The 19,165-nt window shown below is 40.2% G+C and overlaps 1 protein-coding gene across 7 annotated transcripts in view; it reads left to right on the forward strand.

Annotated features, from left to right (window-relative positions):
• Window positions 1–17,022, forward strand: part of mef2cb (myocyte enhancer factor 2cb) — a 300,235-nt gene extending 283,213 nt beyond the window's left edge. For all 7 annotated transcript variants that reach the window (XM_085989224.1, XM_085989219.1, XM_085989178.1 and 4 more), the window contains 2 exons: window positions 8,339–8,474; window positions 13,108–17,022. In XM_085989224.1, the coding sequence (XP_085845350.1) occupies window positions 8,339–8,474; window positions 13,108–13,429 (458 nt within the window). In that variant the 3' untranslated portion in view covers window positions 13,430–17,022. The remainder of the gene's footprint in view (window positions 1–8,338; window positions 8,475–13,107) is intronic.
• Window positions 17,023–19,165: the final 2,143 nt, after the last annotated feature.

Consider the following 19,165-nt stretch of genomic DNA (forward strand, 5'->3'; position numbering starts at 1 on the left):
CTTCTACATGCCTATTGTTACAGGCCATAGATTGCAGCTGGTACCTGAGTACCGTATGCTTTAAAAACATACAAATAACTGTGCTTCCTGCTATTTCTTTGTGTCTGATCTCCATGCTTCCCTCCACAAAGCAAGATTTTTATTTGTTGATTGTTGGTTCTTGTCAAAATTTTCAGACACCTAAAAGAAAAACTTGGGCCAAAATTCCTCACAACACGATCACAATGGTTACATCAGTATCACACCCGCCGGTGCCCTGTAGTGTTAATCCTGTTGGAATTTGTGGGAACAGTGGGAGGACACCAATTTAGCATGGGGTGTGGCTGGCTCAAGTGCCAATATGTACACATCTCTGGCCCAGGCAATTATAAATTCATATTTATATGTGTGTCCATTTTTGTTTGCTTCCACTCCTGTGAAACACCTTGGGCCATTTTACTACATTAAAGACGCTATATAAATGCAAGTTCTTGCTGTTCACAGAATCACAGAATCACAGAAACCCCACAGTGCAGATAGAGGCCATTTCGGCCCATCGAGCCTGCACCGACACATATCCCACCCGATCCCCGTAACCCCGACACCAACACATATCCCACCCCTATCCCCGTAACCCCACGTATTTAATCCCCCTAACACTAAGGGTCAATTTTATCATAGCCAATCAACCTAACCCGCACATCTTTGGACTGTGGGAGGAAACCGGAGCACCCGGAGGAAACCCACGCAAACACGGGGAGAATGTGCAAACTCCACACAGACAGTCGCCCGAGGCCGTTGTGTGTATACTAATCACAGCAATCCACCCTGCACCACATTTTAATAAAAAACAAGTAATTTGGGACCAAATGTGTTGTAAGAATGTTTATTGAATACTGTTCTAGACAGTTTAGTGTAAAATATGGAAAAATATTGCCTAGTGAAAAGTATTGCAAATTATAAAATCACAGAAGAATCATAGAAATTTACAGCGCAGAAATCAATTTTGCAACGGTGCATGTCCTGCTGTGTTAAATTTTCCAAATTGCACGTTTTGTTAATATCCTTCAGTTTTGATTGTCATATCTATCAGGCTATAGTAATATAATAAGAACCCAATTGAAAGCAATTTTCTGAGTGTAATACTTTCAAAGCAATTTACCTTAAGTGTTTGATGCACCTTGAATAAATGAAGCCTTTTCAACTTAGAAACACAATACATTTCTAGCATCATTTTCAAAACATTTTTTTACTACTCATTAAGTTTTGAATTAAATTTTGTTAAATTGTCTTTAATTACCTAATGAACGCTGCTTAAAATAAAAAAAATAAAAACATGTTGAATTAATAATTTCCAGTTTGTTTGAAGAATATTATTATTCTTTATGTTGTTTGTGGGACGTGAAAGGACTCAGTGGCCCTGCCCATTTGTACGTGTCTTAATATGTTTAATAGGTTCAGACAACTTGTAACTGGAATGATGAACAAGAACACAATTTTGAAGAACATTAGGAATCACATATAATTTTCAGCTACTTTAGTTGTTAACAAACTCCCATATTAAGATTTTTTTAAACTACTTATATTGATAAGTAAAGAGCGAATAGGAATGGGCATTGCAACGATTGTGTGACAGTACGAAGGGAGTGATGCTTCATCAGTATATGATTAGAAGGAAATAACTCAGAGGTTTTGAGACTTGCTGTATGTACAAGTAAAGTATGGTCGAGGTGTGGTCCAGTTTGTCATAATACACATGTTGGTATAGAACAACTTGCTACTGGCTTGGTATGCTGAAAATTTAGCCAGTAGCATGTTTTTTCCCCACAAGGTGGGCAATTCTGGATTTGGTTCAAAGGCAATCTGAAGCCACGTTCTCCATTAAAATAAATGAACTACTTCAGGACCAGGTGACTCCTTCCCATTAATTGAAGTCAACGGAGTGGCCTAAGGGAAGAAACCCCTGTTTGTAAGGTTTCTGTATGAATTGGAAATTTAAAATTATCTTTTAAAATAATCAAGAATGTTTCTTTTCGCATAAACATTTTGGGCATGTTTTCAATCGGAACCATTGCTGGATTTAGCCTGGGAAATGAAGTGGAGAAACTAACTAATGTGAGAGTAGGAGAACTGTTGGGAAATTGTTTCAAATTAAAAATAGAAAAGGATAATGAAGAATCAAAGTTAGGGTACTTGACTGGTAAAAAGGCAAAGTTCAGTGATATAAGAAGGGATCTAGCCCAAAATAACTGGGCAGAAAAGTTAGCAAACAGGATGAAAGATCAGCAGTGGGAAATCTTCAAATCTGAGATAGAGTACAAAATAAATTTATTCCTATAAGGCAAAATGAGGGATGCATCAAAGCATAGAGTTATCTGGATAATAGAGAGATGGGAGGTATATGATAAAATGAGAGTTAATAATACTGAAGAAAATCATCAGGAATATAAAAAATGGGGAGTGAAGAAGGAAAATAAAGAATTGGAAAAAGTAAAGGTATTTAAAAACATATTGAACGTAAGAGTAACTAAAGAGAGGGTAGGACCACTCAGGAGTGAATGGGGAGATCTAGCTGTAGAGGTTGAAGGTATGGGAGAGATATTTAAATATATATTTTGAATCAGTTTTTACAAATGATGGTGGAAGTGAGAACATAGGGGTACTAGAGGAGGATGTCCTTTAGGGAAGGAAATTTGCCGTCCTTACCTGGTCTGACCTATATGTGACTCCAGACCCAAAGCAATGTGGTTGACTCTTAACTGCCCTCTGAAATGGCCTAGTAAGCCACTCGGTTGTAACAAACCGCTACGAAAAACAATAATAAGAATAAAACCAGACGGACCACCCGGCATCGACCTCGGCACCGACTACGGACACAACAATGGCACACCCAGCCCAGTCAACCCTGCAAAGTCCTCCTCCCCAACATCTAGGGACTTGTGCCAAAATTGGGATAGCTGTCCCACAGACGAGTCAAGCAACAGCCTGACATAGTCATACTCACAGAATCATTCCTTTCAACCAATGTCCCAAACTCCTCCATCACCATCCCTGGGTATGTCCTGTCCCACAGGCAGTACAGACCCACCAGAGGTGGCGGCACAGTGGTATACAGTCGGCAGGGAGTGGCCCTGGGAGTCCTCAACATTGACTCTGGACCCCATGAAGTTTCATGGCTTCAGGTCAAGCATGGACAAGGAAGCCTCCTGCTGATTACCATCTACTACCCTCACTCAGCTGATGAATCAGTACTCCTCCATGTTGAACACCACTTGGAAGAGGCAGTGAGAGTAGCAAGGGCACAGAAGGTACTCTGGGTGGAGGACTTCAATGTCCATCACCAAGAGTGGCTCGGTCGCACCACAACTGACTGAGCTGGCCGAATCCTGAAGGACATAACTGCCAGTCTGGGCCTGCGGCAGGTGGTGAGCAAACCAACACGAGAGATAAACCTACTTGACCTCGTCCTCACCAATCTACCTGTCGGAGATGCATCTGTCCATGACAGCATTGGTAGCAGTGACCACCGCACAGTCATTGTGGAGACGAAGTCCTGTCTTCACACTGAGGACACCCTCCATTGTGTTGTGTGGCCCTACCACCGTGCTAAATGAGATAGATTCAGAATAGATCCAGCAGCTCAAAACTGGACATCCATGAGGCTCTGTGGGCCATCAGCAGCAGCAGCAGAATTGTATTCCACCGCAATCTGGAACCTCATGGCCCAGCATATCCCTCACTCTACCACTACCATCAAGCCAGGGGACCAACCCTGGTTCAATAAGGAGTGCAGAAGAGCATGCCAGGAGCAGCACCAGGCATACCTAAAAATGAGGTGCCAACCTGGGGAAGTTACAACACACAACTACATGCATGCTAAAAAGCAGAAGCAACATGCTATAGACAGAGCTAAGCGATCCCACAATCAGCGGATCAAATCAAAACCCTGCAGTCCTGCCACATCCAGTCGTGAATGGTGGTGGACCATTAAACAACTAACGGGAGGAGGAGGCTCCATGAATATCCCCATCCTCAATGATGGGGGAGCCCAGCACGTGAGTGCAAAAGACAAGGCTGAAGCGTTTCCAACCATCTTCAGCCAGAAGTGCCGAGTGGATGATCCATATCGGCCTCCTCCTGAGGTCCCCATCATCACAGAAGCCAGTCTTCAGCCAATTCGATTCACTCCACGTGATATCAAGAAACTGCTGAGCGCACTGGATACAGTAAAGGCTATGGGCCCTGACAACATCCGGGCTGTCGCGCTGAAGAATTGTGCTCCAGAACTAGCCGCGCCTCTAGCCAAGCTGTTCCAGTACAGCTACAACACTGGCATCTACCCGACAATGTGGAAAACTGCCCAGGTACGTCCTGCCAAAAAAAAGCAGGACAAATCTAATCCGTCCAATTACCGTCCCATCAGTCTACTCGCAATCATCAACAAAGTGATGGAAGGTGCCATCAACAGTGCTATCAAGCAGCACTTACTCACCAATAACCTGCTCACCGATGCTCAGTTTGGGTTCTGCCAGGACCACTCGGCTCCAGACCTCATTACAGCCTTGGTCCAAACATGGACAAAAGTGCTGAATTCCAGAGGTGAGGTAAGAGTGACTGCCCTTGACATCAAGGCAGCATTTGACCGAGTGTGACTCCAAGGAGCCCTAGTAAAACTGAAGTCAATGGGAATCGGGGGGAAAACTCTCCACTGGCTGGAGTCATACCTAACACAAAGGAAGATGGTTGTGGTGGTTGAAGGTCAATCATCACAATCCCAGGTCATCGCTGCAGGAGTTCCTCAGGGCAGTGTCCTAGGCCCAACCATCTTCAGCTGCTTCATCAATGACCTTCCCTCCATCAGAAGGTCAGAAGTGAGGATGTTCGCTGATGACTGCACAGTGTTCAGTTCAATTCACAACTCCTCAGATAATGAAGCAGTCCATGCCCGTTTGCAGCAAGACCTCGATGACATTCTGGCTTGGGCTGATAGTGGCAAGTAACATTCGCGCCACACAAGTGCCAGGCAATGACTATCTCCAACAGGCGAGAATCTAACCACCGCCCCTTGACATTCAACGGCATTACCATCGCCAAATCCACCACCATCAATAGCCTGGGGGTCACCATTAACCAAAAACTTAACTGGACCAGCCACATAAATACTGTGGCAACAAGAGCAGGTCAGAGGCTAGGTATTCTGCGGTGAGTGTCTTACCTCCTGACTCCCCAAAGCCTTTCCAGCATCTACAAAGCACAAGTCAGGAGTGTGATGGAATACTCTCCACTTGCCTGGATAAGTGCAGCTCCAACAACACTCAAGAAGCTCGACACCATCCAGGACAAAGCAGCCCACTTGATTGGCACCCCATACACCACCTTAAACATTCACTCCCTCCACCACCGGCACAGTGTCTGAAGTGTGTATCATCTACAAGATGCACTGCAGCAACTCGCCAAGGCTTCTTCAGCAGCACCTCTACCACCTAGAAGGACAAGGGCAGCAAGCACATTGGAACACCATCACCTGCAAGTTCCCCTCCAAGTTACACACCATCCTGACTTGGAAGTACATTGCTGTTCCTTCATTGTCGCTGGGTCAAAATCCTTGAACACCCTCCCTAACAGCACTGTGGGAGTACCTTCACCATATAGACTGCAGCGGTTCAAGAAGGCGGCTCACCACCACCTTCTCGAGGGCAATTAGGAATTAGGGATGGGCAATAAATGCTGGCCTTGCCAGTGACACCCATGTCCAGTGAACAAATAAAAAAAAGGATATGGAACAAGTTTTAGAGATAGCTGTAGAAAAGGAACTAGATCTAAATAAAGTAGCAGAACTCAAGGTGGATAAGTCATTGGGCCTTAACAGCACCCAAAGAGATAGCTCGGGCCCTGACCATAATATTTCAGTCCTCACATACACAAATAGAGAGACATAGCCAATGTAATTCCTCTGTTCAAGAAGGTAGAGAAGGTTAAATCAGGTACAATACAGTCTACTCTTAATTCTATCATTTAAATCAATTGTGCTGTTTCATTTAAATTGCTTAATTTCAATTACTGGAAAATTCAAATTTTTTGTTGAAACAGATGGCTTTGAATTAAAAGGAGTAGACTTTAGACTAACAACTCTTACACCCGTTGTGGCCAAACTCTTAGAATCCATCATTTGAGATCAAATCAGTGAGCATTTAGAAATGCATGGGATAATTAAGGACAGACAACATGGTTTTGTTAAAAGCAAGTCATGTTTGACAAATTTAATAAAGTTTTTCTGTAGAAGTGACTGATTGGGTAGATAAAGGGAATGTAATAGATGTAAGTTCCTCGCTGGAGTGGAGCTAATCTACAGAACAAACGGGAAACTGTTCAACCTCCATCGCCTCCAGTCTAGATCCAAGGTCGTCCCATCCTCTGTCATCGAATTACTGTATGCAGACGATGCTTGCGTCTGTGCACGCTCTGAGGCCGAACTCCAAACCATCGTCAACACCTTCACTGAAGCATACGAGAGCATGGGCCTTACACTAAACATCCGTAAGACAAAGGTCCTCTACCAACCTGCCCCTGCCACACAGTACTGCTCCCCGATTATCAAATCCATGACGAGGCCTTGGACAACGTGGACCACTTTCCATACCTCAGGAGCCTACTGTCAACAAGGGCAGACGTCGATGACCAAGTCCAACACTGCCTTCAGTGTGCCAGTGCAGCCTTCAGTCGCCTGAGGAAGAGAGTGTTTGAAGACCAGGACCTCAGACCCAGCACCAAGCTCATGGTCTACAGAGCAGCAGTGATACCCACCCTCCTGTATGCTTCAGAGACATGGACCATGTACAGCAGGCACCTCAAAGCACTGGAGAGGTACCACCAACGCTGCCTCCGCAAGATCCTGCAAATCCATTGGCAGGATAGGCGCACCAACGTCCGTGTTCTCACTCAGGCCAACATCCCCAGCATCGAAGCTTGGACCACGCTCGATCAGCTCCGATGGACGGGCCACATCATCCGCATGCCTGATACGAAACTCCCAAAACAAGTGCTTTGCTCGGAGCTCCGACACAGCAAGAAAGCCCCAGGTGGGTAGAGGAAACGCTTCAAGGACACCGTCAAAGCCTCCTTGAAAAAGTGCAACATCCCCACCGACACCTGGGAATCCCTGGCCCAAGACCGCACAAAGTGGAGGAGTATCATCCGGGAAGGCACCGAACACCTCGAGTCTCTTCGCTGGGAGCAAGCGGAAGCCAAGCGCAAACAACGGAAGGAGCGCATGTCAACCCAAGCACCCCACCCACCCGCCCCTTCAACCACCATCTGCCCCACCTGTGACAGAGACTGTAGGTCCCGCATTGGACTCATCAGTCACCTGGGAACTTATTTTTAGTGTGGAAACAAGTCATCCTCAGTTCCGAGGGACTGCCTAAGAAGAAAGAATAGATGTGATGTAGATGGATTTCAGAAGCCATTCTTTAATAAGCGTAGTAGATTTAATTACAAAAGTTCAGGCATATTATGAGAAAATGTGCTGATAACACAAAGGTAGGATTTTTCAAACAGCAAGAAGGAATGTAAAAGATTTCAGAAAGATATCGATAGGTTAGCAGAATGGGCAATGCAATTTAATGTGGAAAAGTGTGAGGTCATACATTTTGGGAGGAATAACAAGGAATGGGAGTAAACACTCAATGGAAAGTCGCTGAAGGGTGTAGTTATAAGGAGAGACTGAAGATACTGGGACTATTTTCCCTAGAGCAGAAAATACTAAGAGGAGCGTTGTTTTTTTAAATGATGATGGGGTGTTTAGAGAAAGACTATTTTCTCTGGTTGGGAAGTGAGTGACATGGTGTCATCAATTTAAAATTGTCACTATGAGAGTGTGGAGAGAGGTTAGAAAAATATTTTTTACACAGAGTTGGGAGTATGGAATGTTATGCCATGAGTTGAGGTAGAGACCATTGCATCTTGTAAGGAAAAATTAGATAACTATTTGAAGCAGAGGAAGATACATTGCTGTGGTCAAAGAGCAAGGCAGTGCATTAGTTTTGGATTGTTCTAGAGTTGGCACAGACATGATGAAGTGAACGGCCACCTTCTGTTCTATAAATGTCTCTGGTTCTGTAGTTCTCTGTTTCCTTTTAACCATAGTGTGCTAGCGACCCAAAAAGTCAAATCTTAATTTTTCAAACTAAATATTTCATACTGGAGTGTCCAATCCAGTGTATATTGAAGATGTTTAGAGCATCAAAAGTTAATTGTTTCATCAATGATCTGAAGGATACATTGTGAACTCCATCATGTTTAACTGACTTTAATGTTTCTTCTTCCTCTTATTCTGGTCCCTGCCGCCATCACAATAAAGAATATTCCCTTAGTAGTGCTGACTTGTCATCTCTTACTGGGTTTAATACTGCCAATGCCCTCCACCTGGGCTCAATGACTGGCTGGCAGCAACATCAGCTACAGAATATGCAACATTCAGCCCTAAGCCAGCTGGGGTAAGTACATTTAACATAACAGTGAATTAATCTTCTTGTATGATTTATTCATTTCATCTCTTCATTCTCACAGTGTACCAGTTATGTAAAGCAGATGCAGCAGTGAGCTTTTGAATATATATTATATATATATATATATATATATATATGTATACAATGAGTTACCTTACTGTATGACTCGGGAGCAAAAATCATAAAACAAGTTTTATTCCAACTCATTTATGAGCCTATAATCACAATAGTATACTGCAAAAGTGCTGCTAAATATGAGCATATTTGTTAATTTAGGTGAATTTTTATACTTATTGAGGTCTTGGTTGTTGTTGCTGGGGAAAGACAAATTGTGTTGGCAGCAAGCACTCATAGCTAAAGTGGTAGAGTACAGTTCTCTGTATTCAGCCCCAACCATGTGCCTTAACCCTAACCTTAGAAGAGCACCCACTCCTGCACCAATGTGGCATTTCCATGTTATTCAGTAGCAGTTTTCTTAAATTCATTCAGAGAGGACCCTTGCAATGAAAAGAGATGGGTAATTTTCACCTCATCAGATTAGGGTGGTTTCATGCCAAGCTCCAGAGCTGAAAGAACAGTGTTCTAACCTACTGAGACAGAACATTTATATGTATATTGGCCCGGAATTTGCTGTCCTGACGATGGCGAACTGGCAGCCCCTCCACAGAGACGGCAATCGGTGTAATCTCTCAAATCAGGGAAGCTGACAAAGTTGGACCTTTTTGTATTAGGTGTAACTGGGGTTTTAACAACGTATTGACTGCTAAACAAAGGTTATGGCCCTGAAAAACTAATTTTAATTTTATGCAGTCAAATTTATCCATTTTAATAAAATAAAAAATTTTAAGAAACTTTAAAAAAAAATTTTTTTTTTTTTTTAAAGTTTGTTCATCTTTATGTCAGGTTTGCCATTTTCCCCATGTCAGAGCCCCAATCTTTGTTTTGCTCTCTCTAACATTTTTTAAAAGTTAGCATTTTAGGAGCTTACCCAGTTCCTGGTTCGCTGTTTGTGAGAATTCTGTATTTGGCTGCTTAGACAGCTTGTGGACGTCACAGCAGTTCTTCACCAGGAATCCCCATTAACTTCCGTTGATTTCAATTATGCGTCGTAAAACTCAAAATTCTTGCCACAGAGATCACGAGATCTTTGTGCGAAGCTTACTACGGGGCCAGCGGCGAACGCCTTTTCTTCACCGCTGGCCGCAAATTACAGGCCATTAGTTTTGTGCAAACTTTACTTTCATATTTTTTGAGTCCAGCTATACCTGTGGAACACTGTTGGGACCCGGATGTTGTTCTTGTTCTTCTTTCGCAGTACAGCTACATGGGTAATCACATGTTTTTAACATTACTTCACAATTCAACTAGAATCTATTACAAGATTGGGAAGGGGAGAGAATAATTTTAGGGTTTGCAGGTACATTTTAAATGGTCGTGGAGGAGCTCTAACTATTACTTTACTCTCTGATGTGCACCTCTTAGCAAGACCTCCATTCTAGATATCTTCCACCATTAGAGACAATATTTATATATTTTTTAACCAAAGTAGCCTCGCAGCCCAGACTTTTCTGTTGAGTTGTTATCTTTGCAAAATCATAGAACCAATAGTAAATATTATTTCAGGCAGAATATGCCTGAATACTGCCAGTGGTGAATTTAAATATTTAAATAAAGACCTTGTTGCCCAGGTCAGAAAATAATTAGAACTGAGACCTTGAAATATTTCTGTGCACCCATCCACCTGAATATAGGCTCCTAAATGTTAAGTGAGTACACTGGAGAACGATGATTGTGTTTGCTTTCTGAGTAAGTAGCATTATTAATTTTTGACTTTTTAAATAAAATATCTAAGGCAAAACTTTCTAAGATATATCTCACTAGCAAGACCCTGCACGCAGTGGGTGGCTTTTGGGGAAATTACCAGTGCAATGCCCATGATTTTTTGTCCACTGAAATCATTGAGATGAAAATTGCTGTGTGCAAGTCTCATCAGTGGCTCAGGGTCTTGGAACATTTTGCTTATAAACTACAAAATATACTGTAATCAGGCTAGGGAGTCTTTCACAGCTAAAATTATTTAGGCAAATATAAATTCTTTGTTAAAATTTAAAACAATATTTAAAAGTGGGGCTAAATCCAAAAGTAGATTAAGAGGCCTAATATGTATGTGATTCAGGTCTAGTATATGCTGTTGGTAGACATCAAAATTGCACACTGGAGTGAAATTGATTAGTGATTTTTAAAACTGAATCCATTCAGTGGTGTCAATACAAATGAGTCCAATCATGTGTAGAAATAGCTTGGCAGTGATTAGCCACTTGGGGGCAGCATAGTACCTTCATCACATGCAGTGCTGTGTGATCATCAGATTGCAGAAATTTAGTTGCATGATGAAACAAAACCTCAAAAAAATTGATTATGATCATTTTATACTTGAAACAGGAAAATATTAATTACTAGAAATTGTCACAAGTACCTTAGGTTAGGATTTTTTGGTATGGATGTTTCATATGTCAATATATATCAAAGAATATTTTCTGGTGTGCTGTGACACCATCTGCAAAGATATGCTGTTGTGATATTTCATATTGGCCTAACGACACCCAGTAGGTGTCTGGAGCTCGCCGGTGTCATTCAAATGAGGCCCAAGGCCCAATATCGATAGACCTCAGGCCTACCCGTTCAGGCACAAGGATCGTTCCCTGCACTCAGTTCACACTCGCAGGCCTGAGTGAAAGAATTTCTACCCCTGAGGTTTGAAAGCGATAAGGTTATGGGGACAGTTAAGCGACTAGTTATTTGATTATAGACAGGTAAATATGCCACAGGTCAACCCAGGTTGTGCATAGCTTTCATCACATGACCGTGTAACAGAGCTTCTAACAATTCCAAAATGTACCAGCAAAAAGGCTGCAGTGAGTCCCTTTCAGGATGATGCTAAACAAAAAGGTCCATATTTTATTACCGTCAAAGGTAAAGCTTCAGAAACAACCCCATGGCAAAAGGTACTATTATTGCTGTAATATCAGGCTTCACATCATGTTAGCTACTAACCTAATTGCTGTACCCACACACTCAGGGCCCAGGTTAAGAACATCAGCATAACATCTTCATTTTTTTGTCCTACATTAGTTATTCCAAGATAATGCTCCAAGTCATTCTTCCAAGTATGTCTGCTAATGTCCATTTAAATCAATGGATAGTGGCTTAATAGTTCTCTGTTACAGAGCAAAATATGAGCATAACCACTGCAGCAAGCTGTTGCTTAATTTTATAATCAAACAAACAGCAGCGTTTTCAATCAGAAATGATCAACTCTGATTTTCTAATGGGTGTTTCATCATGCTCTCCAGAAAGACAAAGCAGTATGCTATTTCACTGTGCCTTGCAAATTCTTTTGCTAAAACTACTCACATTCTTACTTTAAAATCTTTTATTTTAATATAGTATTTTTCTATCTAAGTAACATTAGATGTATCACAATGGATATAGTGAATGATTAAACTGAATCTCTTTAGGGCAGGCATGTAAAGTATTTTTGACAGTATCAAGAAGCTTCAGTGTTTGAAGTGATGTCAGATTGCTATTCTTCGTTTGTCGTGGTGAAACTCATGGCATTAGTGAGATAGTGATACTGTCTCCTGAAGTGCCCAAACGACCTGGGCAGGTGGTTTTCCCCAGCATCTTCAGAACTTCAGTAGCAATGATGGAAGAGCAATATAAACATTACATCCAGTAGCGCAGTTGTCATTTTTTTTTGGCCAGTTGTTTCCCTGTCACTGGCCTATATGGACCCTCCACAAACATTTGAGAAGGTCCAACAGGCAGAAACTAAGTTACAAGCGTGCAACTACAGTTGTTTTTAGTGCAATGCAATTGACCAAACAATACAAGCAGACTGGATTCTGAACCTCTAGGAGCCAACGTTATTACTGCTTTTGCTTGAAAAGGTTCTGTAACGTTAATCTCCATCCCACTGCCATTAGCGCTTCATGCATACCTTTAACTCCTAAACCTTTTAATCCTCCATACTAAAGATCATTATTTTAATTTCTATTAATGTAAATTCGGAAGTATTCATCATGTCCTTTGACTGTTCGAATAAAACATTATTACTTCACAATATAAAATGTAGAACTTACAAAAAGCCATTTTTATGCCTCTTACCAATGTGCAGTCTCTGTGCAAACAGAAACTTGTTTAAGTAGTAACATGAAAACAAGAACTCTGGATCTCTTTAAATTGTTTACCATTAACCAGGGCTTCATATCTGTTCAGTTTGAAACTTAGCACTTCTCAGGTGCCTATTTGTAAATCTAATGGGGAATTTTCTATGCTGTTAAATAAATTAATTTGAGATTGCAAGCAATATTGAGACTTACAGTGTCAGTTAGTTTTCAGTTATTTTTGACATTGTCACCATTCTAGGGCAGCTAGAAGCAGTAGCATATCTTTGTAGGTCTAAAAGTCTACTACTACTACTAGCACAGTTGCTTCTGATAAATATTTCAAACCCTTGGCATACATGTACATCTACGTGAGTGTCCATGCATGTTTGTGTGTACCCAGGTGGGGGCAACCGCCCTCCTCATTCTGTAACTGGTTTGCTTTCCTTCTACAGAGTTTGTACTAGCACTCACTTATCTCAGAGTTCAAATCTCTCCCTGCCTTCTACTCAAAGCCTCAACATCAAGTCAGAACCTGTTTCTCCTCCTAGAGACCGCACCCACACACCCTTGGGATACCCGCAGCACTCGAGGCTCGATGCAGGGCGATCTCCAGTGGATAGTCTGAGCAGCTGTAGCAGTTCCTATGATGGAAGTGACCGAGAGGATCACAGGAATGACTTCCACTCCCCCATCGGACTTACAAGGCCCTCGCCAGACGAAAGGGAAAGTCCATCTGTCAAGCGGATGAGGCTGTCTGAAGGATGGGCAACATGATAAGATTCTTCAGTAATCTTCTTTTCTTGCAGTGTGTGTGTGCGCTACATTACAGGGCAGGGGAGGGAGGGGGGAGGTCTACATTATATGTGCCGTGTGTGGAAAATAAGTCAGGTACTCTGTTTTGTAAAAGTACTTTTAACTTGCCTCAGTGATATAAAGTAACGTAAATTGCTGAGATAACAGCTTTAGCACTTGAGTTGTACAAAGAAAACCCTTGTACAATGTAGATTTAACTGCTAACTCTTTTTCATTGCTGTGCTCCCTTGCAAAATGTATGTTACAATAGATAGTGTCATGTTGCAGGTTCAACGTATTTACATGTAAATAGCAGATTAAAAGGAAACATTCGCCAGAACTGGCGGATCTTTGCTGAGAGAGAAAGAGCAGCTGTTATGCAACAAAAACAAAAAAAAATTATATATGTATAGGTGTTGACAGGCCCAGAAATATGGGTGACCATTCGCAACAAAACAAATCGGTCAACTGACATCTCTACACATACTAACAAAAAAAGGCATATCAGTAGAGTATGGCACTCAATAAAATGGATCAAAGTCATTTAAAAGAGGACCATACTTCAACAAAAAAAATGGAATATCGTTAATATGTGGAAAAGTCCAAATTCTGGGTCTGTTTAACATTTTAAGTGGATTTAAAAAAAAGATGTACATTACATTTTGCTTATATTTTCATATGAAAGCAAGAAAAACGTTTGCAAAGCATTTGTGGCTTTTTGTAGTTACCTAAGCCAAAATGGTTTTTTTTCCTGATAGCTTTGCCGGTATTTTAAACAGTCCTAAAAATAATGGAATTGGGCTCTTCGTATGGAAGCACTACCCTAAGCCATGAAAAAAACTCCACGCTTTGCTAACCAAGATAACTGTTTTCTCTTTGTAGAGGTTTTGTTTTTGAATTGTGTATTTCTAATTATATAAAAAATAATATTAAGAAAATCTTTTAAAATCTGTGAAATTAACATGCTTGTGTATAGCTTTCTAATATATATTAATTATGGTCATAGCAAACATTGTTTTGGTTATCTTATTAGTGGGGGGGAATGTATTTGTGCATATGCACGTTTAAGTAACTAAATTCTTTAGGTCTCTTCTGCACACCTTTTGCAGAATCAGAGTTGGCTGTGTTCAGTATAAAGAGGTTAACCAGTTGGGAGGACGGGTTTAGTATGTATTCTAAATTTTGTTACTGTTTAGGAATTAAAACATAGAAAGGAGTGGGGCTGCCTGTCATTTTGGGTACTGGGGTAATTTCAGAAGGACCTTGGTGTCGAGGCTAGTTTTGCTACAGTACATCAAGTTGTTAATTTGTAATTCTAAGCATTGTGGTGAAATGCTGAGCTATTCTTAACCTAATCTGAATACTTGGCAAAATTAGTCAGTTCTGTTTATTTGGATTTTTATGTTTTCTAAACAGGAATTTTTGAATCTGAAAAATTACCAGCAGATATTTTGTCACTGATACGTTTTAAAGTATTTTTTTTAAAGATTGTGAAAGAAAATGTAACTTTCCTCAATCATAGCCCCCTGACCACAACCTAATCGAGATGCATTTGTGTACATGTTCTCATTTAGTTCTGTAACGGGTCCATTTAATGCTAAATGGTCTTTGGAAGCTAACTCACACTTAAAGCTTCAATCTCAGTTAACTTTCATGCCTTCACATCTTCATTGTAGTGTGTTTATGTGTTATTAAAAAGCAATTCTCACTAATGACTCAGTATATAAATGAATGTCAGGCAGCCGCAGGTTCCTAACACCATTTTAATTCTGCAACTTTTTAAAAATTAAATAATCGATTTCATTGTAGATTGAACTCATAGCAAAATATCATGCTAACAGCAAATCAATATCCACAATTTTTTTAAATGAATTGAGAAGCATAACTTCATTCATAATGGGTCACTCCTTTCTGTACCTACAACCCTCTACTCACTGTTATCCAAGTGTTATAATTTTGCTGTATGTTTGACCACAGAGCTAATTCTGAGTTAGCATATAATTATACAGTACTGTGGTTTTAAGAATTATTGGGGCAGAGCCCCTTGTATATTCTCATTTACTCACACAACCCATTGGCTAACAGATATTAGGCAATGTTCTTTACTGCGAGGCAAAAAATGTCAGTGGCACTTTCTTGGGGGCACTTAAGTTATTTTCTGTTTTATAAAACTCATGAACATCAAAAAGGCTTGTTACTATTCTGCGCAGAAGTGAGAGCAAAGTCATTTACTGATATCTTGATGTATGCAATGCATTACTGCTGCCAGTAACTTGAGTTGACATATCAGAGCCAGCAGATGTCATACAGTAAGAGCTGAGATAGTGAAAATATCAGCAAACCAGATCAGCTTTGACAGAATATTCTGCAAAATCCACTATTCTACCTCTAAAAGACAGAGTTTTATGATAAGTGGGGTACCCCAATGTTGCCCCAATGAAATATTTTTAAAAGCCCTAGAAAATGGTCTCGCCATCAAAATATACAGCATTCAGGAAAGGTATTCTTCAGAAGAAAATCAGCTAGATAACTCAATTCAATATATTATACTTTTTTTGAAAGTTTATTTTTAAAAGTCTGACAATATATTTATTTATAGTTGGCCATTAAAATAGTCTTTTTTTAAATGGAAACTTCAAGCAAGAATTAGACTTTATACACACACCACCGCTTACCAACCTCCGTAACGTATACCTTGAAGGTCTGGCTTTACTAGAAACACACTTAACAATTCAAAACAAAAGTGTTCCTGAAAACTACTTTGTTGCTCGAAAAAGACTATTGCCTAAAAAATAAATGGAAAAAAAATGAGTGCTTCAACTGTTATTGTTTGTGCCATCCGCTGTGTATAATGTGGCATTTTTCACCTGACACTGGTTTCCTGCCACTGCAGAGTTCTGGAAAGACTGATCAAATAATGTTTATTTAGAGTGCTTCAAGTGTAGAGTAATGATAAAGGCTTTTGTTAATATTTTAACCAAAGACGTGGAGCAATCCAGGCAGTTAGCCACAGTTTTGCAAATATGCTTCTCTAATTGTTTTCTGTTTTATTTTTTAGTTCAGGTATTATATCTATTACACTTTCCCTGTTCATACCTCAAATTCGTCCATACCTCAAAACAGTTTAGAGGTCAGTTAATTAAGCAATGAAATACGGTACCGGTGCTCTATATGAAGGAACTGTTATAAACTGTAGCCCTGGATTGCTTTAGAAGGACTATTATTATTGATCTGAAACATACTTGGATTGCTCCAGCTGGTTTGCTGTTATTTTTTCCTGAGGATTTGTTTCCATTATACAATAGTAATACAAAACGATTGCTTGTAAATGGGGGAAATGTGGACGTTTGCAGCAAAAATAAAGAGGCTCACAGCGGCATAAGCTGGACTTTGTCGCCACTTGATGACAAAAAGATGTTAATAACTAAGTTAAACTACATCTATGTATCTCAAGGGACTTAATTCAGCTGTCTGTAGTGAAAATTTTTATGGGAAAATTCAAGTTTCTCTCGCTGGAAATAAGGTATAATTTGTATTTTGCAGACAAATCAGTAAAGTTACTGGCTTTCATAGTGCTTTGATGTCGTTGTGTGATTTCTTTTTCTTTCACATGCAAATAAGGTTACGCTTCTGTTAAATTATGAACAACTTTTTCATCGGTATAGGTTTAGTGAATCAGAACTTCAGCGGGTCTGTTGATGTGAACTGCAGCTTGGTATTCTGCTGTTTGTTTGGTATCTGGGTGTATCTACATACATGTAAATACAGAACACTCTATACCTTCACACCATGCAATGTTCCATTTTCCACAATGGATAAAGACTTGCTTCTCACAAAAAAATTATTAAAAAGATTTGCCTTACTGTTACAAATTTTTAAACTGTTTTGCACAATATAAACTAGAAGTAAGAAAACTGCAACATTTAAAAAGCACAAACAGTAATTTGAGTTAACATGAGCCTGTGTGACACCAGAACCTCTGATCAGGATCCACTCTCATGGTTAAAATAAACTAAGCATTACAGTGTGTCTTTATGATAGAAATCTACTAATGGCTATAATGAATACTGTGGTGTGTTTTATGCTAGCATAAGGGACTGAGAGCAGATTAAACCACAAAAATAAAACACACTAGAATGGTCATTGTCCATTACTAAATAGAAAGGACAAAAAGCAAATAGCAGTTTAGGAACTCGTGATAAGGCTTTTGACCTACTAACCTTGTTCTAAGAATGCAAGCTCTTATCATGTATTAATGTCCACTCTCTTAGCCAATCAGGTGGCTTGATATTAATCGATGTACAAATGTGCTATAATGCCACTAGAGTTTCAAAGAACACAAGGTTTTCTACCTCTGAGTGTATTTAAATAAATACAGGAATATTCATGTCAAATCAACTAGCATCTGCTGCATGACTATTTGAGAGCTACATACAATTTACCACAGTTATCTATCAAACTGATTCAAGCACATATGGAACATTTCAGAAACCCATAGTTAGTAGTTTTTGATTTGAACCTCCCTTCTGTCAAAGGGAAAAAGTATTGTGTTATTCTTAGCCATTAAGGAGTTTGTTTAGTAAGAAGAGAGTCCCAGGCTTAAATTAGGTCCAGTTGTCAATTCTGTTTTATAGAAAGGACTTCCCAATATATTTTCTGACAAGCATTTCATGCTGAACCATTTAAAGGGAAGGAAGAGTTAAAATTTGCAGTGATAGTGAAGAATTTGGGGAACAGGACAGCAAAGAGCAGTTTCAATACAAATTTATATTGGCATAAACCAGATTTATTAAAGCATCTCATTAAAATTGGGGAAGAGAGATGTACCTGCAACCAATGATTAATTTTCGCACATATTTCACCTTAAAAATGGTGTAGTAAGAATGTTTGTTCTTGCTGCAGGTCCAATGGTACAAGTTTTGTGCCTCAGGTATAATTGAATCTTATGATTGAAAATACAATCTATTGGATGCAAGTTTCTAATGTTTACTATACTTATGCATTGAGCATAAGAAATAGGAGCAGGAGTAGGTCATTCAGCCCTTCGAGCCTGCTCTGCCATTCAATGAGATCATGGCTGATCTTCTGCCTCAACTCCATATCCCTTGATGCCCTTACTAGTCAGAAATCTGTCGACTTCTGTTTTGAATATACCCAATGACAGAGCCTCCACAGCCCTCCGGGGTAGAGAATTCCAAATATTCACCACCCTCTGTGTGAAGAAATTTCTTCTCATCTCAGTCCTGAATGGCCTTCAAGAGAATACAGGCCTAGTTTACTCAATCTCTTCTCATACGACAGTCCCGCCATCCCAGGAATCAATCTTGTGAACCTTTGTTGAACTCCCTCTATGGCAAGTATATCTTTCCTTGGGTAAGGAGACCAAAATCGTACACAGTACTCCAGGTGTGGTCTCTCCAAGGCCCTATATAATTGGAGTAAGACTTCTTTACTCCTGTACTCAAATCCTCTTGTAATGAAGGCCAGCATACCATTTGTCTTCCTAATGGCTTGCTGCACCTGCACATTCACTTTCAGTGACTCATGTACAAGGACACCCAGGTCCCTTTGAGCATCTGCATTCCCCAATCTTTCACTATTTAGGAAATACTCTGCCTTTCTGCTCTACTTTGTTCTAGTTGTCCCTTGAGTAAAAACAGAAATGAATCCCAAGAAAATTTGAGATTTTACTAGTGGCACCTCCTTAGTAGAAAATAT

The sequence above is a fragment of the Somniosus microcephalus genome, chromosome 1, assembly GCF_052327205.1.
Source record: "Somniosus microcephalus isolate GS21.2 chromosome 1, FLI_Smic_1.0, whole genome shotgun sequence".
NCBI classification, from domain to species: domain Eukaryota; kingdom Metazoa; phylum Chordata; class Chondrichthyes; order Squaliformes; family Somniosidae; genus Somniosus; species Somniosus microcephalus.